The sequence below is a fragment of the Ovis canadensis genome, chromosome 3 (genome assembly GCF_042477335.2).
Source record: "Ovis canadensis isolate MfBH-ARS-UI-01 breed Bighorn chromosome 3, ARS-UI_OviCan_v2, whole genome shotgun sequence".
Taxonomy (NCBI): Eukaryota; Metazoa; Chordata; class Mammalia; order Artiodactyla; family Bovidae; genus Ovis; species Ovis canadensis.
Genome location: NC_091247.1, coordinates 193,306,841 through 193,329,897, shown reverse-complemented (window position 1 = coordinate 193,329,897; position 23,057 = coordinate 193,306,841). Strand labels below are relative to the sequence as shown.

The following is a 23,057-nucleotide window of genomic DNA, read 5'->3' as shown; positions in this document are numbered from 1 at the left end:
GATTCTAAAGGGACTGAGGAAACACTAAGAGCCTGTTCTTAGCTGACCCACTGAATCTGGCATTGTTGCTGAAGGAGGCACAAATTCCAGGTTCAAGACTCTTTGACACAAGGGGCACCTCCTGGCCAAAGTTTCCCAGCCTAACACTGGAAGTGAATCATTGCCTTTCCAAACAGGATGCTACTGTCATGATCATGCACCCACAAAGAACCTTTGATGTCTCCACTACTTGCTCATTGAGAACAGAAGTGTGAGAGGTCCCATGTGAGACTGGAGCTTTATCAGTAATGATCTAAAGGCCACATCAAACAAAGGGAATGCTAGAAGTTTTCCCCAGAATCCAAGAAAATACCTTGAAAGAGGCAAGTCATAGGTCCATCTTCGTTTCCTTCACTTTTCCCAGGGAGGCCAGAATCCACTAGAATTTTCTTCCCTGTCTTTAAATTTTTAGTTCCTTCTTCATAGTGTAGTATAAAGAAAATAAGGCATGACAATATCTCATGATGAAGCAGCTAAATTACACAGTGTGTGTGTGTGTTCAGTCATGTCCGACTTCGTGACCCCATGGACTGTAGGCTGCCAGGCTCCTCTGTCCATGGGATTTTCCAGGCAAGAATGCTGGAATGGGTTGTCATTTCCTTCTCCAGGGGATCATCCTGACCCAAGGATTGAACCCAGGTCTCCTGCACTGGTAGGTGTATCCTTTACCACTGCCCCAGGTGCTTCACCTGGGGAGCCCTAAGTCACACAGAAAGAAGCACCATGTAACTGAACACTGTGTTGGAATGATTTCATGTTTTAGGATATGACTTCCTTCTCTGGTTTTTAACCTTTCCCTCCTTAACATAATCGCTTCCCTGGTGCCTCTGTGGTAAAGAATCCACCTGCCAATTGAGGAGATGGGGGAGATCCCTGGGTTGGGAGGATCCCCTAGAGAAGGAAATGTCAACCCACTCCAGTATTCCTGTTCAGAAAAACCCCATGGACGGAGCAACCTGGTGAGCAGCCTGGTGGGCTACAGTCTGTGGGGTCGCAAAGAGTCTGAAATGATTCAGCAGCTGAACAAACAACTTCCTAACAGAAGTTAATCAGCACTGTAGGAAAGGTTATCTTTTGTTGAAATATGGGGCATTGTACTCATGAAGAAGTTACTATTTAACACTTTGTCATTCATGAAGAAAGATGAAGCTTGTTAAAAAAATCCAAGGACATATTTTCCCCAGGTTGAGGACTACTATATTTGGCTCTCAATCTCTGGGCAAAGAAAGTTTCCAAGGAGCTTTTGTTAAGATAAGAGTGAACACACACACACATACACACACACTATTGCCCCCCAATCCTAACCCTTCTTCTACTCAAAGGTAACCTAATAAGTACCACTACCTACTCCCCCTTTCTAGGACTCCCTGGTAGCTCAGACGGTAAAGCGTCTGTCTACAATGCCGGAGACCCGGGTTTGATCCCTGGGTCGGAAAAATCTCCTGGAGAATGGCAATCCACTCCAGTACTATTGCTCGGAAAATCCCATGGACAGAGAAGCCTGGTAGGCTACAGTTCATGGGGGCCACAAAGAGTCATGCGATTTCAGTTTCATTTTCCCTCTTTCTAGGATTAATACTCCTCTTATGAGTAATACCAAGATCCTTAAATGAGGTGCGGTTTCTACTTCGCTTTCACTTCGCCCCTTTCTAGGATTAATTCTCCTCTTATAAGTAACACTTATATGAGGTGCGGTTTCTACCTGCGGTGTTCAGTGGGAGAAGATGGGGAAGCAGTAGCCTTGCTTAAGTGGTCCTCAGTTGGCCGGGGTCAGGGAGGTCAGAGGGTGGACAGAAAAGCCACCTCTGTAGGAAAATACGAGCAAAAGCCGCCAGACCTTTTGCCCAGAGGTAACATTCCAGGGTGGCTAGTCCCACCAAAATGAAGCCGGGAATGCAATGGCTGTTAGAAAATATTTTGAAGGAAGGCAGCTGATCTACGTTTATTGAGTCGTACTTCTTTTAATAGCACAAAGAGCACAGGCCCTAGCAGTGCGCACACGCTCCTCTGCTTCGCAGCCCTGCACACCCTGCGGCCATCCAGCAGGCCCTTCTTCCTGCAAGATGGCTCCTTCACGATGACCCTTCCGAGGAATCAGCCCGAGGTGCCACCTACGCGTCCAGAGACGGCCCGCGGGGCTCGGTCCCCACCCGAGACCCGAGGCCGGACTCGGTCTGATGCGCCACCCCATGCGTGATGTCTTTTTGACTCGCTAGACCTCGACTCACTTCATACCCTTCCTTCCACGCCCCTTTCTCTTGCGTTTCCTTCCCGCTGGTAAGGCGCGGTGGAAGGCAAGGCTTCCTCTCGTGCCCCGCGCGCGCGGAGCGGCGCTGCAGCCCCGGCGGGCAGCAGGGTCACGGAGCCCGGCGTGCGGGGGAGGACGCGGGGAGGCGCCTTCCCGGCTCCCGAGACCCGCCGCCTCCTGCCCTCCCTGAAAGCCGCAGCGCGCGGCGGCTGCGGTGGCTGCGGTCCCGCGGGCGGAAGTGAGAAGCCGGGCGTGGCAGGAGGCTGCGGCTGGGGGCTGGGATCCTCTCCCGGCTGACGGCCCGGGACGACCCGAGCGGGTAGCGCGCGCCGCCCCGGCCTTTTTAGGCGCGGACCGAGGCCGGAGGGGCGGGGAGGAGGGGGGGCGAGGCCGAGCCTCCGCTCCCGGGACCGGGAGGAGGGGCCGCCTCGGCCCGGAGAGTCTGGGCGGGGGCGGGCGGCCCCGCACCGCCGCCGCCTCCTCCCCGCGCTCCGCGGCCACCCCCGGACCCGGCGAGCGCGCGCGGGGGCGGGAGGCGAGCGCGCAGAGCTGGCGGGAACCCCCGCCGCCCGCGGTCCCCCGGCCATGTCGGCCGACGAGATGGTGCAGATTCGCCTGGAGGACCGCTGCTACCCGGTGAGCAAGCGAAAGCTCATCGAGCAGAGCGACTACTTCCGAGCCCTCTACCGCTCCGGCATGCGGGAGGCCCTGAGTCCGGAGGCCGGGGGCCCCGAGGTGCAGCAGCTGCGCGGCCTCAGCGCCCCGGGCCTGCGCCTGGTGCTGGACTTCATCAACGCGGGCGGCGCCCGGGAGGGCTGGCTGCTGGGCCGGCGCGGGGAGCCGGGCGGCGGGGCCGAGGAGGAGGAGGAGGACATGGACGAGGCGAGCCTGCTATCTGAGCTGGTGGAGGCGGCCTCCTTCCTGCAGGTCACGTCCCTGCTGCAGCTGCTGCTGTCCCAGGTGCGGCTCACCAACTGCCTGGAGCTGTACCGCCTGGCGCAGGTGTACGGGCTCCCCGACCTGCAGGAGGCCTGCCTGCGCTTCATGGCTGTCCACTTCCACGAGGTGCTGTGCAAGCCCCAGTTCCACCTCCTGGGCGCTTCTCCTCCGGCCCCTGGGGATGTCAGCCTGAAGCAGAGGCTGAGAGAGGCCCGGATGACCGGGACTCCCGTCCTCGTGGCCCTGGGGGACTTCTTGGGGGGACCCCTGGCCCCTCACCCCTACCAAGGGGAGCCCCCGTCCATGCTCAGGTACGAGGAGATGACCGAGCGCTGGTTTCCGCTGGCCAACAACCTTCCTCCCGACCTGGTGAATGTCAGGGGGTACGGGGCCGCCATCCTGGACAACTACCTCTTCATTGTGGGCGGGTACAGGATCACCAGCCAGGAGATCTCCGCGGCGCATTCCTACAACCCCAGCACCAACGAGTGGCTCCAGGTGGCCTCCATGAACCAGAAGAGGTAAGCACCCAGCCAGCTACTGCGTTCTTGCGCATCCACCTGTTCCGGAAGCCATACCCCTCAGGTTGACTCCACTGGAATCAACAGCAGTCACTGGAGGTTGTTCTGAGATGGGAATGGCTTGCTCGGGAGTGTTGTTGGCCTTGACTCTGGCAAAGTTCCCGATGAACTAAGAAATTGCAGAGAAGCAGAGGCCCCCACGGAGGTCAGCTCGCTGAGTGGTTTTCCTAGCAAGTATTTTGCCTTCAGACGAATTGCCTTTTTTGGGTTTTCCTAGAAGGATACTTCCAAAGAAAACTTTATTTAATTTTGCTTTTATTTTTATTTTCTTGTAGGAACTAATCCTGATTATAATGACACACGGGGCAGTAACCTGTAACACTGACTTTGGATGTTCTTGTTGATGACTTTGGAGCTTACCAATCTGTGATCAGAAAATAATCGTTAGACTTCTACTAATATTAGCTATCCAAGATTACCTTTCTTGTTTTTTATTCTCTTTTGCATCTCACTTTTCTTCCCAGACAGTCTTCATCATGGACCCAAGACTTGAGCCTGGCATTGGTCACCTGCAGAATTAGAACATGATCATCCACCCCAACCTTCTCCCTTCCCATCCTGCAAATCCCTCTCATGCACTTGGGTGACTTGAAGAAAGGAAAAGGAAGAAATCAGGGGCAGGAAGAGGGAACAGTCAGGGATGGAATAGGAAAACAAGGGCAAAGAGTATTACAGGAAGAAGAGTTAGGGAAAAAAAAAAAAAAACAATGGCAGAGCCCAGGATGGCCCAGAGCCATTCAGAAGTGGGGAGAAGAATCAATGTAACTCAAGAAAGGACAGGCATACCCTTTCTTCTGGCCCATCTGTGTCCATCTCAAGCTCCCACCCCTCCACTGTGGTTCCTGCCCTGAAGTGTGGAACAAGGAGTTGGGGAACTCACAACTGCGCAAAGAAAGTCTTAACAAGAATGAGAAGGTCATTACACAGGTTTACTTGACTTAAGATGCCCCTCTAGGCTGAGTGGGGGAGGGTACACTGGCTTTATTTCTACTATAATACAAAATTCAATTTGGAATGTGTTGTTTGTTTTCTCATGGTAAAAAATGCATAGTTGTTCTAGAAAACATGGTAAAAGGGCAAAGAATGAAGAAGCAGAAAGACTGTCACTTTTCTCATCCGAGTACTAAGCAGGCCTGACCCTGCTTAGCTTCCAAGATCACACATGTTCAGGGTAGTATGGCCATAGACAGAAATATCATTGCTACTACTTCCTCCTTGCGGGAGGTGATGACCATCCACAGGTTGGCGTATTTTCTTCTATCCCCTCTCTAGTGCACTACCTACACTGCTGTAAAATCTGACGTCACAGTGTTACTTTTAAATGGATTCTAAGAGGTTTTGTTGAAGCAAGCAAGAAACATGCAGTGGTGACAGAAGATGCCGAGATCAGGGTAGAAGGGCCAGCAGGCTGGCACCTCTGCTCTCGTGTCTCCTGCTGTACATTTGGTGCTCAGCACACAAACCCAGCTCCACAGCTCTTAACACAGCACCTCACATGATTCTTTTTTCTCTCCAAATCTCTGGTAGTCCTTCTCTGCCACCCCTGCAGGAACTCCTTACTGTCCTCTTTAGGGAGGAAAAAAAAAAAAAAGTATTCCAGTAATGCATGAATACATGCTTAGAAAAATTGCAACTGACATTGAAAAACCATGGAGTAATACACAATGTGTATCTATAGACACTGGAGAAGGACATGGCAACCCACTCCAGTGTTCTTGCCTGGAGAATCTCAGGGACGGGGGAGCCTGGTGGGCTGCCGTCTATGGGGTCACACAGAGTCGGACATGACTGAAGTGACTTAGCAGCAGCAGCATAGACATATTAATGTAAATATATAAATACATAATATATATCACAAATGTATATTTATAAATACAGTAATGGTGGTTTACAGGGGGAAATATATATGTATGCATATACATGTTGGAGTATATATGCATCTTATACATATTTTTACTGCAAAATTGTTTAGCTTATGCTGATTATTATGGCCCTTGGTATTTCCACTCTGAGAGTTTTTTTCTGTATCAGCAAATGTAGACCCGCCGCACTCTTGTTAATGGCTGTGTAGTATTCCAGCCTATGGATGCACAATGCTGTAATCAGTTCTTTCCTTATCATGAGCATTTAGGTCACTTCCGTTGGCCATTATAATAATCCCATATTGAACATCTTTGAATATGTGTGCCTATCTTAGTTGGTATACGTTAGCTCTCTATGGCAAATGCCTGGAATCCCTGCATAGATGGAACAAAGTATACATGGATTTTAAAGTTTGGTAGCTCCTGCCAAGTTTCTCATCAAAAATTGATCTAATTACCTCTCTTAGTAACAGTGTTTCAGCTTGCCAGTTTCCTAAATTCTTGCCAAGATAAGACATTATGAACATTTTTTGTCTTTATCATTATAATGGACAAAAACACTGGTGTGAGTGTCTCTGCTTGGAGGAGAGATTGTTTCATATGTTTATTGGCCATGTGTGTATCTTTTATAAATGGCCTTTCCCAGTTTTAAAAAAATGGACTTTCCTTTTTTGTATTCATTTTAGAAATTCTCTTCTTGTATATAGATAATAACTCATCTATTAGGTAATGTTGCACATGTTTTTCATCTGCCTTTTTTTTTAATCATAAAGGTCAAAAATGAAACGCCAGAAGTGACCAGGCAGGTAAAGCCACTGAGTAGAGGGGTTTGGAAGGGTTATGGTGAACTGGAGAGTTACTGCTGCTGCTACTGCTGCTAAGTCGCTTCAGTCGTGTCCGGCTCTGTGTGACCCCATGGACGGCAGCCCACTAGGCTCCGCCGTCCCTGGGATTCTCTAGGCAAGAACACTGGAGTGGGTTGCCATTTCCTTCTCCAATGCATGAAAGTGAAAGTGAAGTCACTGAGTCGTGTCCAACTCTCAGCGACCTCATGGACTGCAGCCTACCAGGCTCCTCCGTCCATAGGGTTTTCCAGGCAAGAGTACTGGAGTAGGGTGCCATTGCCTTCTCCGGGAGAGTTACTAATCCACCACAAGAGGGCGCCACATCGCGACCACAGCTGTTATTGCCATAGGCGTGAGGAATGGTGTCGCCAGACATCTCAATATTTAAACGTTGGCACCGTACTCCATTTAGAAAGCAAGCAAGTCGACAACAACAAGAACTGGCCTTGTGAGCCTCCAGTTTGGGGCTTCATGTTTATAGGAAAGGGAACTTCCCTGGTGGCTCAGATGGTAAAACATCTGCCTACAATGTGGGAGACCCAGGTTCAATCCCTGGGTCGGGAAGATCTCCTGGAGAAGGAAATGGCAACCCACTCCAGTATTCTTACTTGGAAAATCCCATGGACAGAGGAGCCTGGTAGGTTACAGTCCATGGGGTCACAAAGAGTCAGACACGACTGAGCAACTTCCCTTGCTTTTATAGGAAAAGCGTTTCAGTATTTTGTAGTCAGTTTTGTCATCTGCGTCCTATGAGCTTTTTATCTTGCATAGGAAAGGCTTTCTACAAGGAAAGCTTCTACTAGGAGAGCCCGTGTCTCTCTCGTGCTCTGTTACTTTTATAGTTTTGCCATTTTACATTTACATCTGAATATTTTGGGGGGTTTTAGGTTATAACATGTTTCCTGAATGTTCTGTAGTCTTGGTTCTTCACTGTGATTTGCTAAACCAGTTATCCTATACTAATTTCCCTGTTCCCCAGTGGGCAGTTTAGCCATTCCTATATTAATAACACATTTTTAAATTTTTGTAGCTTGGGAATCTATTTTATTGTCTTATAGCACAGAGACCCATTTGTTCTATTTTAATTCTCTTGGTTATTCTTGGTACATTTTCTCCTTCAGATATACTTTAGAATCTTCTTGTCAAGTCCTGTTAGAATTTTGATTGGAATTATGTTGTATCATAGATTAATTTGAAGGAGGATTCACAGTTCTCTGATACTTTGCAGATGGAAAAATGGTTTGTTTTTCCACATATTTTGGGGAGGGGTTGGTCCTTCAGGAAAGGTATTTTTTATTACCTTTGTCTGGTCTGGTTTGTTTGTTTGTTTGTTTTGTTGTTGTTGTTATATGTATTTTCAAGTTATTATTATTATTTCTACACAGATACCTTTTTTCATTATATTTTTAGAATTGGGTACCATATTGGAATTTTAACCTTCTTTTCTCCTTCATACTTTGACTCAGATCTGACATACTCTCAACCAGGATTCCATCCCCGAACCCTCAACTGGACTAAGTGATGAAACGCCATGCTTTCTTTTCTAGCATACTCCTCACCCTGAATTGAATTTTTCTGTTTTTGCTTTTTTCTTTCTCTTCTGATTGGGACCTCTTGCTTATTCAATGCTTATGTATATTCAAACTGCTAACATGATAAGCAATAAATGCTTTAAATGCATGGCTTTTTTTGAACTGTGGAATATATTTTACATTCAGTTCAGTTCAGTTCAGTTCAGTCCAGTCACTCAGTCGTGTCTGACTCTTTGCGACCCCATGAATCACAGCACGCCAGGCCTCCCTGTTCATCACTCCTCCCGGAGTTCACTCAGACTCACGTCCATCAGATCTGTGATGCCATCCAGCCATCTCATCCTCTGTCGTCCCCTTCTTCTCCTGCCCCCAATCCCTCCCAGCATCAGAGTCTTTTCCAGTGAGTCAACTCTTCGCATGGGGTGGCCAAAGTACTGGAGTTTCAGCTTTAGCATCATTCCTTCCAAAGAAATCCCAGGATTGATCTCTTTCAGAATGGACTGGTTGGATCTCCTTGCAGTCCAAGAGACTCTCAAGAGTCTCCTCCAACACCACAGTTCAAAAGCATCAATTCTTCGGCGCTCAGCCTTCTTCACAGTCCAACTCTCACATCCATACATGACTACTGGAAAAACCATAGCCTTGACTAGACAGACCTTAGTCGGCAAAGTAATGTCTCTGCTTTTCAATATGCTATCTAGGTTGCTCATAACTTTTCTTCCAAGGAGTAAGCGTCTTTTAATTTCATGGCTGCAGTCACCATCTGCAGTGATTTGGGAGCCCAAAAAAATAAAGTCTGACACTGTTTCCACTGTTTCCCCATCTATTTCCCATGAAGTGATGGGACCGGATGCCATGATCTTTGTTTTCTGAATGTTGAGCTTTAAGCCAACTTTTTCGCTCTCCTCTTTCACTTTCATCAAGAGGCTTTTTAGCTCCTCTTCACTTTCTGCCATAAGGGTGGTGTCATCTGCATATCTGAGGTTATTGATATTTCTCCCGGCAATCTTGATTCCAGTTTGTGCTTCTTCCAGTCCAGCATTTCTCATGATGTACTCTGCATATAAGTTAAATAAGCAGGGTGACAATATACAGCCTTGAAGTACTCCTTTTCCTATTTGGAAACAGTCTGTTGTTCCATGTCCAGTTCTAACTGTTGCTTCCTGACCTGCATACAGATTTCTCAAGAGGCAGGTCAGGTGGTCTGGTATTCCCATCTCTTTAAGAATTTTCCACAGTTTCTTGTGATCCACACAGTCAAAGGCTTTGGCATCGTCAATAAAGCAGAAATAGATGTTTTTCTGGAACTCTCTTGCTTTCTCCATGATCCAGCAGATGTTGGCAATTTGATCTCTGGTTCCTCTGCCTTTTCTAAAACCAGCTTGAACATCTGGAAGGTCACGGTTCATGTATTGCTGAAGCCTGGCTTGGAGAATTTTGAGCCCAGTCCTGTGGCCACTGCTGAGTTTTCCAAATTTGCTGGCATATTGAGTGCAGCACTTTCACAGCATCATCTTTCAGGATTTGAAACAGCTCAACTGGAATTTCATCACCTCCACAAGCTTTGTTCGTAGTGATGCTTTCTAAGGCCCACTTGACTTCACATTCCAGGATGTCTGGCTCTAGATTAGTGATCACATCATCATGATTATCTGGGTTGTGAAGATCTTTTTTGTACAGTTCTTCCATGTATTCTTGCCACCTCTTCTTAATATCTTCTGCTTCTGGTAGGTCCATTCCATTTCTGTCCTTTATTGAGCCCATCTTTGCATGAAATGTTCCCTTGGTATCTCTGATTTTCTTGAAGAGATCTCTAGTCTTTCCCATTCTGTTCTTTTCCTCTATTTCTTTGCATTATTGTAATAAAAGTGAATGTATGTTTTTGTTCTTTTAAAAATGTAATATTACAGTGAATATTTTTATTTTGTAAGTCATTATAGTCATTTTAGTTACTTAGAATTGCTGAAAAATAATAGTAAGTAACATTTAATTGAACATTTACTCTGTACTAGGTACTGTCTAGTACCTAGTAGTCTGTACTACTGCTTTGCATGTATTGTCTCACTTATTCTTCTCAAGGATTATATTTGGTCCCTATTTTACAGAAGCAGAGACTGAGGCACAGAAAATAAATTGCTCAAGGTGTGTAAAACGTGGAGTAGTGAAAGAGTTAGTGCTCAGTCATGCCTGATTCCTTGCGACCCCATGGACTGTAGCCCCCCAGACTTCTCTGAGCATGGGATTTTCCAAGCAAGAATACTGGAGTGGGTCGCCATTTCCTTCTTCATGGGATCTTCCCAACCCAGGGACTGAACCTGGGTCTCCTACTTTGCAGGCGGATTCTTTACTATCTGAGCCACCAGGGAAGCCCTACTTGGAGCTTGGTTACTCTACTTTTTAAAAAATTGGTCAAGGTGTGTAAAAAGTAGAGTAACCAAAATTTAAATATTCATTGACTCAATATAACCATTTGGAGCATTTACAAGTTTTGGCTTAATGACTGATGGTGACTGTCTTCATGAAAACCTTTAACTTTTCCTTTTAAAAATTATTTTCTTCTGAGAAGTCAAGCTCAGATATTTCGTGATCCTGGGTTGCTTCTCAGAATTTCCTCATGTGTGTCTCAGCTCTCACCACAGCCTCTGTGCCAGCCTCGTTCTGGTCACTGTTGAATAAACCACACGATGATATGGCTCTGCCCTGAAGGAGTTTATAGTTGAATTTAGATGATGGGACAAATAAAAGTGAAACCTGGAATGGAATTATTGCTGGATAAGGTGTCCCACACAGGCTCCGGAAACACTGGAATTTAGGAGACTGGAAGAAATAGTGGAAGAAACCTGGAGTAGAAAGGGCAGATTTTGACCCCTGGTTACACAGCGTTTCACATCTACCCCATTCACTTGCCTTTGCCAAGCTAACTGGACCATTGACAAAGGGATCAAAGACAGAGCAGCCTACTTTCCATGGGGACTGAACAGTAAAATGATCCCATAATCTTAAATAACAAGGGACAGGTGGGAACTTAGACTACCCTGGGACTGGGAGATTTATAAAGTGCTTTGCACCCTGGAGAAAATGATGCTAAATGACCAGTGGTGAACCAAAAAAGAAAAGGAGAAAAAAGAAACTTTTAGGATTGTGCTTTCTACTTGAAAATGGCAGTGAGTACACAGCACTGCTGGAGGGGCTGCTTTGAAGTCCAAGCACACAGTTCTGCCCAGGGGTCTGAACGCGGATTTGATCTCTGGAGTTGTCAGGATGCAACTCTGCATGTGTAGACGCTTTGTGCCCACAAACTTGCTTGCTTCCCTTCCTCGCTTTAATCTGTGATACCTTGCAGGCACTGGCCCTGTTGTAGTCATTAGCTGGTTACCTTCTCTATTTCTAGAGTTGTCTCTAGTCTCTTCTGTTGCCCTGAACCCTTGCTCTGAAATCAGAGTAGGGTGGTTCCGCATGTGAGTACAGCAAGGCTGGGAGAGAAACCTACCAAACAAGTCCTTGGCCTGGAAGGAATTACACTTGTCAGCTTTGGCTGTCCTCTTTCCTCTGAGCCAAAGTTTATTTTAGAACTTTTCTAGAGTAATGGAACCTTTGAGAAATTTTGTCTTCTATGGTGAATTGCAGTGGAGCCTCAGGATAGCATGAAGTAAAGTGTGTCAGTCACTCAGTCTTGTCCAACCCTGAGACCCCATGGAATTCTCCAGGCAAGAATACTGGAGTGGGTTGCCATTCCCTTATCCAGAGGATCATCCTGACCCAGGGATTGAATCCAGGTCTCCCGCATTGCAGGCAGATTCTTCACTGTCTGAGTCACCAGGAAAGCCCCGTGAAGTAAAGAAAACCATATGTCTATTCGCCTCCTCCCCGCACCCAATATAATTTTGGCCAGCAGTTTAAATTGCTTTGTGTGTTAGGTTTTCTCAGAGATGGTTGGTAGTAGGGAGCAGGCATGACTACTTGTGTCCTAACCTTTCCTTCTCCCCTTACTGGTCCCCAGGGCACCCTACTATGTGGGGAAGTGGCACAGTGGAAGGAGGAGACAGAAGGCCCCAGTGGTCCACAGACTGCGCCATCTTTCTCAGAGAGCTTGGGAAAGGACAGGAGAAAGGAGCGAGCTTTTCGCTCCAAGTTTTAACCTAATAGTAGCAACTTTTCTAAGCAGCAAGACCTGCTGGTAGTTTACAGTTCTTGAGCTCTTACTCAGGGCTGCATGTTGTGGCCAATGCTTTAGCAGTCCTCCAGGGCCTCTGTAAGGTGGGCCTTACTGTTGGCTCCATTTTCCCCAAAAGGAAACTGAGGCACAGTGAGTTTCATTGAGTGGCACGCCCAGCCTCTCAGACCCCAATCATCCTGTGTAGCTACTACAGCTACAGTGGTTGTGGTAGCTCTTTTTCGTCTTTGATACCTGTGTGCTGGTGGTTAGCATAGTTCATGTTACTTAACTTTGAAGGATTTCAAGAGCTTTTAATTTCTTCTAAGTGAAGTAGAGACTAGATCACCATCTAATTTTTCTCACTTTCATTTCTATCCACTGTTTAAGTCAAGTATGTAGCTACAGCAAATAATTATTTGATTTAAAAATCCTTTTTGCTTTCTGAATGGAGGATGTCAAGGATCAGTATTAGGAAAAACCCTATAAAAATGATAATTAAAGTAATTGCTATCTTGGATTCATACCTTTACCCTGCAGGATGTGAAGAATGGAAGACTTACTTTCAGAGAATGGGAAAGGGCAAGAATTTATGGACATGAGGGTACTTTGTACAGAAATCCAGCAGTTTGTACTTTGTAGCCTGTGATGGCTGCAATTACCCGATGAGAAACTAATCCTCCTGAGGTTAAGAAATGCGCAGAGACATGCAGGCAGTGATCTCTTTCTGTAGATTACCCTTCTTAACTCTTAACAATGTGTTGTTCTTTTCCCCCCTTCACAAGTGGGGAAACTGAGACTCAGATCAGCTGAGATTCAATGCCTTGTTCAAGGTCACAGAGCTGTTTAGCAGGAGGCTGAGACTTCCCCATACAAGCCTGGGTTCATAATCCTTGGCCGTCTGCCTCTTCATCAAGTGGCCTGTGTTTGGGTGGCAATTTCATCATAAATTCAATATTTAAAACGTTCTCTTTTCAAGTGAATTTGAGCATATTGGGGTCTGGAGAGATGGAGTTGTTTACTTTTAACTGCCTGTTCGTTCAGCCTCAGAAAGAAGTCCCTTACATATTGCACAGGACAAGTGATTATGCTGGAGGAATATCAAACACTGTTTTGATCTTACAAAATTTACTATCTGTGTACCTTTGGGGAACAAAAACAAATTGTGGGCTGGTAAAATTTAGTGCTTATTTACAAGCTTTATTTCCTTTGGTTCCCCAAATTTACACACATAGAGAGGGCATCACGGTCAGATTTTAAGGACCACTGGCAGCAGGAAAGGTAAGCACCGTGAATCAGGGACCCCCCAGTAACTGCCACCCCAGTGAAGTCTGTTGGCAGGAAAAACTGAATGGCCGATTGGGTTTAATGGACAGTGTGAGGTTCTTGATGAAGAGTACTCTGTTCACTCTCTGATTTGAAAAACACAACTAAGCTAAAACTCATTTAAATGTAAACATTACAGGAACCATTGAAAAAATCCTAGTTTTTTAGTAGGTGGCTATTACGAACATACGTTCCATATCATAATGTGTCATTGTTTATTAAACATCTGTCCAGCATGGCTGCTTGTTCATTACCGCTTTTTAATCTACCCTCTTCCATGCTTTTCTCCATTTGAACATTTAGAGCCTCTGCACCCCCATTCTTTAGTAGGACATTGTTACTTTCGACAAAAGCATTGTGTTGGTACTTTCTGATATGCTGTGTGCTGTGGTTGTCTCCACCGCCCTGGGATGGGTGTGCTTGACACACTTGAGACGAAGGGCAGATAGCTGGTTATCGCCAGAGTAGGTCCAGAACCAGGTCTGCAGCTCTGTGCCGCTGCTTGTATGAGTGCGAAGTTGAGACCATTGCATGTATCCCAGTCAACTCACCCGGCACTTCCAAATGCTTATCCTTCCTGGCCTTCAAGGAGTCCATTAATCTCTGTACTACAGTGAAAGAAATTAATTTTTTCTTTTCTATCCAAAAGTCATGAGACTTTTATTTAGTATCTGAAGCCAATAAGCAATGTAATTGTATTACTGAATATGAATCTTAAAAGCAATACATTTCTCTTTTTAAAATTGTTTACTCTTGTGATAGGTGAGCATTTGTTGATATCTGTTATTTGTTGAGATCAAATGCTAGATCAAAATATTTCTATTTAGTTCAGTGCTTACCTCCCTCTACTTTGTATGTTACAAAGCAATGTAGAAGATGCCCTCATATGAGGATGGGTGAGCCATCTGCTTGAGTGAACTCATGGTAAATGGGTGTTTGGACCACCCTGTAGAAAACATATTGCATGTGCTTGTCTGTGTAGGCAGTGCTGATGTATAGTTAGGATGGAGCCTACCCCCTGAGAGTAGAAACGGGCAAGGGAGTAGAGTGGGTACTTGCTCCCACTCTTGAGAGAGTATTGAGTTTATTTTTTAATCAATCTACTTATTATTGAAGTATAGTTGATTTACAGTGTTGTGAGTTTTTTGTTTCTGAATGAAGTATTTTTTACAACTATATTATTTTTTGATTGGATACAGAGGTCTTGAGTTTAGCATATACAAAGTATCTTTGATTCTAGGTTTAAACTAAGCAAGATTAGTCCTTGTTAAATTGAATTGCTTACCTTCAACAGCTAAAGTTTGGAGAATGCAGCATTCTTATGGCTTCTTGGGGATGGGTGAAATCTTGGATGCTATTCCATCATTCCTCTGTCCCCAGGCATAACAGCACCCCGCTTGGAGAGCTCATTTCCTTCAAATACCCAGCAGATTCCACACACAGCTTTAGCAGATTGTGCCATGGTCTTTTGAGTGATCAGAAGAACTGACTTTGTGAGCCTTTGCTTCTCTCTTGCAGGTCTAACTTCAAGCTCGTGGCTGTTAATTTCAAACTCTACGCCATTGGTGGGCAGGCCGTTTCTAATGTTGAGTGTTACAACCCTGAGCAGGATGCCTGGAATTTCGTGGCACCCTTACCAAACCCTCTGGCTGAGTTCTCTGCGTGTGAGTGTAAGGGGAAAATTTATGTCATTGGAGGATACACTACCAGAGGTAAGTGAAGGCCTGGAAAGTGGTCCTCCTCCATGCGAGCTTTGGCAGCCTGGGGGAGGACGGGAGGGACTGAAGGAAGCCCTCTAGTGCACACCAGCCTGATGTTATGTATTGCTTACTGTATATATTTACATATCTGGAAAAAAGAGCATCCTTTGGGACATCAAAGAGGGGTCTTTGATGCCTTTGTATGAACATGAAAATTGCATGGTGTGGGGGGAGCTGTGAAGAAAACATGTATTTTCTTCTTCCTGCTCTGGAAATCCCACCCTGTAGTCAGCCATCTGTGACTTGGCTGGATAACTCCTACCTTTCTCTTAAATGTACACTGAACCCGCCTTGTCTAACACTGGAATTTAGCGCCAATGCATCCTTGCAGGTCTTTCTTTTCACTTTCTCCCTTGTGTTTGGGCACAAACATATGGGATACAGATTCCAGAAGTTCAGCTCTAGGCTGTTCAGGTATCATAGGAGGAACAAAAGCACGAAGAGTGTTCTTTCTTGACCAGCAGTGGGAGGTGGTTGTGCTGCTTATTAAACCATACATATGTGTTTTCTGGACTTTCCTGGTGGCTCGGATGGTAAAGAATCTGCCTCCAATGGGGGAGACGTGGGTTCGATCCCTGGCTCGGGAAGATACTCTGGAGAAGGGAATGGCAAGACACTCCAGTATTCTTGCCTGGAGAATTCCATGGACAGAGGAACCTGGCTGGCTACAGTCCATGGGGCTGTAAAGAGCTGGACATGACTGAGTGACTAATGGGCTTCCCAGGTGGTTCTAGTAGTAAAGAACCCACCTGCAAATGCAAGAGACTTAAGAGACGTAGGTTTGATCCCTGGACCAGGAAGATCCCCTGGAGGAGGGCATGGCAATCCACTCCAGTATTCTCCTCACCTGGAGAATCCCATGGACAGAGAACCTGGTGGGCTACAGTCCATACACTTGTAAAGAGTCAGACACAACTGCAGTGACTTAGCATTCAGTACGCACATGTATTTTCTACTCTGTTTGGTGGACATTTTATAGTTAATGATTTGAAAATAACAAGCTTCTCCAGTAGGTTTTATGCTCCTGGTCTTGGTAGGGAGCATCTCATAGCTTGTAAAAAAAATTTTTTTTATTGGAGTATAATTGCCTGAAAGCTCAGTTGGTAAAGAATCCGCCTACAATGAGGAGACCCCAGTTCAATTCCTAGGTTGGAAGATCTGCTGGATAAGGGATAGGCTACCCACTTCAGTATTCTCGGGCTTCCCTGGTGGCTCAGCTGGTAAAGAATCAGCCTGCAATGCGGGAGACCTGGGTTCGATCCCTGGGTTGGAAAGATCCCCTGGAGAAGGGAAAGGCTACCCACTCTAGTATTCTGGCCTGGAGAATTGCATGGACTGGATAGTCCATGGAGTCAGACACGACTGGGTGACTTTCACTTTCATTAGTTGCCTTACAATGTTGTGTTAGTTTCTCCTGTATAGCAAAGTGAATCAGCTGTATGTTCACAAATATCCCCTTTTTTTCAGATTTCCTTCCCATTTAGGTCACCACAGAGCACAGAGTAGAGTTCCCTGTGCTATACAGGGTGTGCTCATTAGTTAACTATTTTATACATAGTAACAGTAGTGTATATATGTCAATCTTAATCTCCCAGTTCATCCCAGCCCTTCTCCCCCGCTTGGGGTCCACATGTTCCTTCTTTATGTCTATGTCTATTTTGCAGAGAGGTTCATCTGTACCATTTTTTTCTAGATCCCCTATATGTTAGTATATGATATTTTCCTCTTTCTGACTGACTTCACTCTGTATGACAGTCTCTAGGTCCATCCTCATCTCTGCAAATGGCATGATTTCATTGCCTCTTATGGCTGAGTAATATTCCATCGTATATAGGTGCCACATCTTCTTTATCCATTCATCTACTGATGGATATTTAGGTTGCGTCCATGTCTTGGCTGTTGTAAATACTGCTGCAATAAACACGGGGGCGCATGTGTCTTTTGGAATTTGTCTTCTGGGATTTGAAAACCAGGTGTCTTATGGTTTTCTCTGGGTATACACCTAGAAGTGGGATTACTTGGTCATATGGTAGTTCTATTTTTAGTTTTTTAAGAAAGCTCCATACTCTTCTCCATAGTGGCTGTATCAATTTACATTCCCACCAACAGTATAAGAGGGTTTCCTTTTCTCCACAAAAATAAATGACCAGCATTTATTTTTCATAGATTTTTTTGATGATGGTCAATCTGACCCATGTGAGGCGACATTATATTGTAGTTTTGATGGCATTTCTCTTGCAGAGAAGTTGAGTGTCTTTTCATGTGCCTCTTGGCCAACTGTTTGTCTTCTTTGGATCCTCTTCTGTCTCTTACAAGGACATACTTCTCCTTGGATTTAGAGCCGCCTGGGTTATCCAGAGGATGGTCTCTTCTTTAGATCCTTAACTAAAGTTACATCTGCAGAGATCCTTTTTCCCAAAAAAGTGACATTCAAAGGTTCTGGGGGTTAGAAGATGAACATATCTATCCAGGGGCCACCATTCAACCTGCTGTAGGTGGTGTTTTTATTTGTACATTTAAGGATGGTGACGTGGAAAGAGAAGTGCATGGGGAGCAGTGAGGTTTTTCTTTTTCACACCAAGTTTTCATCACTTGTCCCTTGTGACTCTCCACTGATGATAAGATATCCTTCCACTTTTCCTTTACAAATAATTGAAAGAAAATGAAACCTAGCAGTCACTTCTTTCACGTCAGCACTGGTGTTCAGGTTACAGTGGTCAACTTTATAGACTTAACTAAGCCATAGACCCCAGAGAATTCCTGTGTGTGCATATGTACCCGTGTGTATCTGTGTGTCTTCTCTCCTAGGAGAGTAAATACAGTTATTTACTTTTGCACATTTCTAAGAATTCTGATTCCTCCCTAGAGTTTGTGACACAGAATGTGCCCTGTGGGCTGACCCAGTGCACACACAGTCCTTGGTTTCTCTTCTACCCCAGAGTCGGGAAGCCCTGACAGGCAGCACTGTAACCCAAAGACGACTCTACTGGTAGATTTCCTAGTTTTTCCATGACCCTGGCTGAGCAAATGTTCTTTAGATTTGACCTGGAAAACCCTTGTTTGTGTGTTTTCTAGTTTCACAGGCCACTACTAATGTGCCTTCTTCACTTGGGCCACCCACTGTGATCCCTGACCCGGCTTCCCTGAGCCAAATCCCCATGACAGGATGGTTAGGTGACGTGGATGGATGGCTGTTTGTCCAAGGGCTGAAAATGAGTTTTCTATGATGACAGGGCAGGCAGCTCCTTGTCCTCTGAAGCCCCCTCCTCCTCTGCTTGGGCTCATCCTGGCACTTCCTAATAGTTCCTTGTCTTTCAAATAAGACATCATAATTGCCATGAAAAAAAAAATCAGGAATTGAAGTTGGGTTTTTAACCTACTCACTTAAGTCAGGTGATACCTTTAAAATTTAGTAAGGGATAATTCATCATTTTTATGATAACTGTTTGATTATTTTAATTCTTTGGCCAGCCCTGAAGAAATGAAATTCAATAGAAAGCAGTAGTAACCACTAAAGGGAAGAGGGGTGATTTGTTAAATGTCAGAGTCAACTCTCAATGTAAATGCAAAAAGATCATTCCACCAACTCAAACCTCATCATGGCCTGAGCCCTTGTTGGGTGAGGAGAGAAAACATTTACAGAAGACCTGGAAGGACCTTCAAACCTGGACCTGAGAAATAAATACACTGATGCTTGGCCAGAATAAGTCCTTTATTCATAGGATGGGGAACCAGGTTACTCAGGAGTACTTGTTGGTAGATTACTAACCAGACTCTCTAGTGCTGTCTCCTAGAATGTCCCCTTATCCCCTGTGCCCTCCTCAAGGCACTTGACTTGTAGCAGAAAGCACGGTGGAGCTTTAATTACAGCCCTCTGTGGGTGGGTCCTTCTCTCAGGAGGAAGTACTGCTCCCAGTCTCTGCAGCGATCAAAAGGCTGCGGCTTTCGTTGAACGTCAGTTCCCAGGCTGACCTGTCTCTTTACACTGATGTTGTTGTTTAAAAAATAACAAACAGAAAGTTCATTCTTTCGGATAATTCAGAGAATTTTTAATTTTTTTTTTTTTTGCTGAGGCGAAAATATTCCATTTATTCTTGCCTTGAGGAAAGAAAGAATAAAAGAACAATTTTTTTAAAAAAAGAAAAAGGAAACTAGATATTTTCAATTTCACAAGCATTTTTCAAAGAGACTAGGCAACATTTTTCCTTGAAACAGGTATTAATTGAAAATGATGTTAGGGTGGTCTTTCGTCTGCCATCCAATTATATCCACACAATAATTAACCATCTCAGGCCTTCCTGGTGGTCCCGTGATTAAGACTTCTCATTCCAGCATAGGGGGTGTGAGTGCAATCCCATATGCCTCAGGGCCAAAAAAAGTCACAAAACATAAAATAGAAGTAATATTGTAATGAGTTCAATAAAGATTTTAAAAAATGGTCCATGTTAAAAACAAATATATATGTAACCATCGCTTGTGAAATGAGCAAGGGGAGGGGAAAGAGCCGTTGTCAGCGCATCTCTGGTGTTAACAGTTGGGAAACAGAATTGCCAAGCGATTCTGGCTTAAAGGCCAGAGGTCAGAGTTTTTTTCTTGCATCTTGCGGCTCTGCTTCCTTTCCGTTAGACGGCTCCAGAGATCCCGCCCAGCTCACTTGGCTTGTGTCATAGAATCTGTTGTCAAGAATAGATCCTCTTGGGGCTCAGCCTGTCACTTGCGTTAGGCAGCCACTCGTTCTGTTAGGTACGGATGGGGGCTCTCTGAGGCTCGGATTCTTCCTACACTGGCCTGGTGGTTCTCCAAGGTGCAGGGGTCCCAGGGAGGAGCAGGTGCTCTGTCACAGCGGCTCATCTCCCTGGCCCGACCGGCTCTGAGAGCCAGCCCAGTGGGGCGGATTCTACACGGATCTCCTGCCAGCCATTTCCCAAACTCTTTTCCCAGCTTCGGCTTTCCGGAAGCAGTTTGGCCTCTGTGTGAGGCAGTCATTCAGGCGGAGGCAGGCGTGCACGTTCAGGCGGAGGCAGGCGTGCACGTCCAGCCGGGCGGCTGGTGGCGCTCCCCCTGGTGGTGTCCTCACGCGGCTCCTCTCTGCCTTTCAGACCGGAACCTGAACATCTTGCAGTACTGCCCCTCCGCCGACCTCTGGACTCTTTTCGAAACGTGCGACGTCCACATCCGCAAGCAGCAGATGGTGTCGGTGGAGGAGACCATCTACATCGTGGGGGGCTGTCTGCACGAGCTGGGGCCCACACGAAGGGGCAGCCAGAGCGAGGACATGCTCACCGTGCAGTCCTACAACACCGCCACCCGCCAGTGGCTCTACCTCAAGGAGAACACATCCAAGTCGGGCCTTAACCTGACGTGCGCGCTGCACAACGACGGCATCTACATCATGAGCAGAGACGTGACCCTGTCCACCAGCCTGGAGCACCGAGTTTTCCTCAAGTACAATATCTTTTCAGATAGTTGGGAAGCCTTCAGGCGTTTCCCAGCTTTTGGACACAATTTGCTGGTCTCTTCTCTTTATCTGCCCAATAAAACAGAAACCTGACTGAATTGACCTAGAATTGAAACAGAAACCTGGTTCAAGGCCAGAAAACACAACTGTCCAATTTCCAGAGAGACTGATTTTCAAAGGGAAAGTGTGAGTTTTAGGTCATTTATACAGAAGCTGTAAATAAGCTTACTTGAACTAATTACTTGAAAACTTGCGAGAAAAAAGAGAGACCAACTTTATTATTTTTTTAATTATTGATTTTTAAATTATGGGAGCAAATCCATGATAATGTTTTTTGTACAAATGTGATACCCTTGGGCCAATGTCTGAAACTGATCTTCAAAAAGAAGATTCATTGTGCCTGTTTAGTAAAGGGCCAAAGCCAAAATTGGTAAGAATGCTAAAGATGATTTTTAAATCTGTTTTATTTAGGTCACTTGAAATATCATTGATACCTTAAGTGAGAGGTTTTTTTTGTTGTTGTTATTAATTTACTTGACAAATATGAATATTAACGCTGTCTTTCTCTCCTGGTCACAACCACGTATGTTGCAGTATGTTTAAACTAGGGTTCTGTGTTCATTTATTTTATTTGCACATGACTTTCCAGGAAACTTACACCAGTGGAACCGACACCCAGTCCTCCCCAAAACCTGTGTAACAATGTTCTCAGCTATTTTTCAAGTCTTTTTTTTTTTAACAGTTATAAATGCTGAGTAAATAGGCCAATATAACTTACTTCATTTATGTAGCAGATTGCAGATTTGTGTGGTCAGATAGGTTATATTGCTAGGCATTCTGTATTTCTTAAAAAAGAGGATATATTGTTTAAAAGAATGGATCTCTATATTTTTTAAATTGAGTCTTAAATGGGAAGGGAAAGAAGCACCAAATATGAGAAAAAAAATGCCTTTGAAAGTTACTTTTATCGAATGTATTTGACCTAGTTCTTTAAGTTTGAAAGTGTAACTTTATACTTAGGTCAGACACCTTTCAGATTTAATCTTGGCTTTTTAATTCATGCTTTGCTTTTGTGGGGTAAGGTGAGGACAGCTTTGAAACATTTGTGCTAGAGAGAGGGAAAGAAGCCCCTAGAGATGGAGTAGCATCTGCCTGGACTTCTGAAATTTGGTAAGGTGCTCTATTTGCCTTGGGTGGTAAATCAAGTGGAACCCAGCTCAAGCAGTTGTTTGTTTACAGTAAGTAGTTAACAATGAATAAAATCTTCTGCCAGTCATAGATCAGCATTTCTTTAAAAATATACAGGCATCTCTTGGATATACTGCAGTTCAGTGCCAGACCACTGCAATAAAGCAAATTGAAAGGATTTTCAGGTTTCCCAGTGCATGTAATGGTTATGTTTACACTATACTATATAGTCCATTAAGTGTGCAGTAGTATTATGTCTTAAAAAAAGTCCATACCTTTATTTAAAAAATACTATTATTATTAAATACTGCTAACTATTATACATGACAAAGTGGTGTGGCCACAAATCTTCAATTTGTAAACAGTGTATTAATCTGCAAAGTATAGTAAAGTGAAGCACCATGAAATGAGTTATGCCTGTATATACACATGTAAAGCAATTTTATTTCCATTGAAAAACATTTTCTGAAGTCCTCTGATTTTTTGCAGTCCTCTGATTTTTTGCAGTGGAATAACTTTAAACTGTGAGCTGGATTCTGTCGTTCTGTCCTAACATTCCAGTTCCGGCGTGCCTCGCTTTAAGAAGGTCCTGTAGAAAAACAGAAACTGTTAGGGCAAATTCCTGCATTCAGCACGCTTACTGATGCTTCCAGTGTGCATTCACTGGGCAGGACCTTAACAGGCTTCAGTTTATGCAAGGAGTCACTACAGGGTTTCTTCACAACTGTGACCTCCTAGTATATTTAAAATAAGGGTCTGGCTGTAAAAAATTCTAGTTTTGCAGCTTTTCAGGAATACTTCTATTAGGTAAAATGAGGTAAGTCTTTATTGTGGACATGGAGATAGATCTTTGTGTCTTGTTACCAAATAATCTTATCAACAACAATATTGAAGGGTTTCTAAGCCATATCCATTTATTCTCAAATACTTAGCCTTCTTTTTCTTTTTTTTGAAAGAACAAACTCTGAACTGAATTTTTATTGGGAATAGTACTTTAATAATAGATTTATATTAATTTATATCCATTATAGAATTGAATTTCCAGTGACCAGTAATTTCATTACATATATTTAAAAATCTAATTTATTTTAGATAGTGTTAACTTGTGTTACTATAGATCTTAGTG

At 44.6% G+C, this 23,057-nt stretch overlaps 1 protein-coding gene across 1 annotated transcript; it reads left to right on the top strand.

Annotated features, from left to right (window-relative positions):
- The first annotated feature begins 2,663 nt into the window (after window positions 1–2,663).
- Window positions 2,664–22,386, top strand: KLHL42 (kelch like family member 42). Its single transcript, XM_069585464.1, has 3 exons — window positions 2,664–3,747; window positions 15,044–15,237; window positions 20,385–22,386. The coding sequence occupies exons 1-3, from the start codon at window positions 2,873–2,875 to the stop codon at window positions 20,834–20,836; spliced, it is 1,521 nt and encodes a 506-aa protein (XP_069441565.1). The 5' UTR covers window positions 2,664–2,872; the 3' UTR covers window positions 20,837–22,386.
- The last annotated feature ends 671 nt before the right edge of the window (window positions 22,387–23,057 follow it).

Excerpts from the sequence above, each read along its gene's own strand:
- KLHL42 (XM_069585464.1), top strand. The coding sequence starts at position 2,873 with ATGTCGGCCGACGAGATGGTGCAGATTCGCCTGGAGGACCGCTGCTAC. Across the intron at positions 3,748-15,043 it reads GCCTCCATGAACCAGAAGAG|GTCTAACTTCAAGCTCGTGG; the intron begins GTAAGCACCCAG and ends TCTCTCTTGCAG. Across the intron at positions 15,238-20,384 it reads TGGAGGATACACTACCAGAG|ACCGGAACCTGAACATCTTG; the intron begins GTAAGTGAAGGC and ends TCTGCCTTTCAG.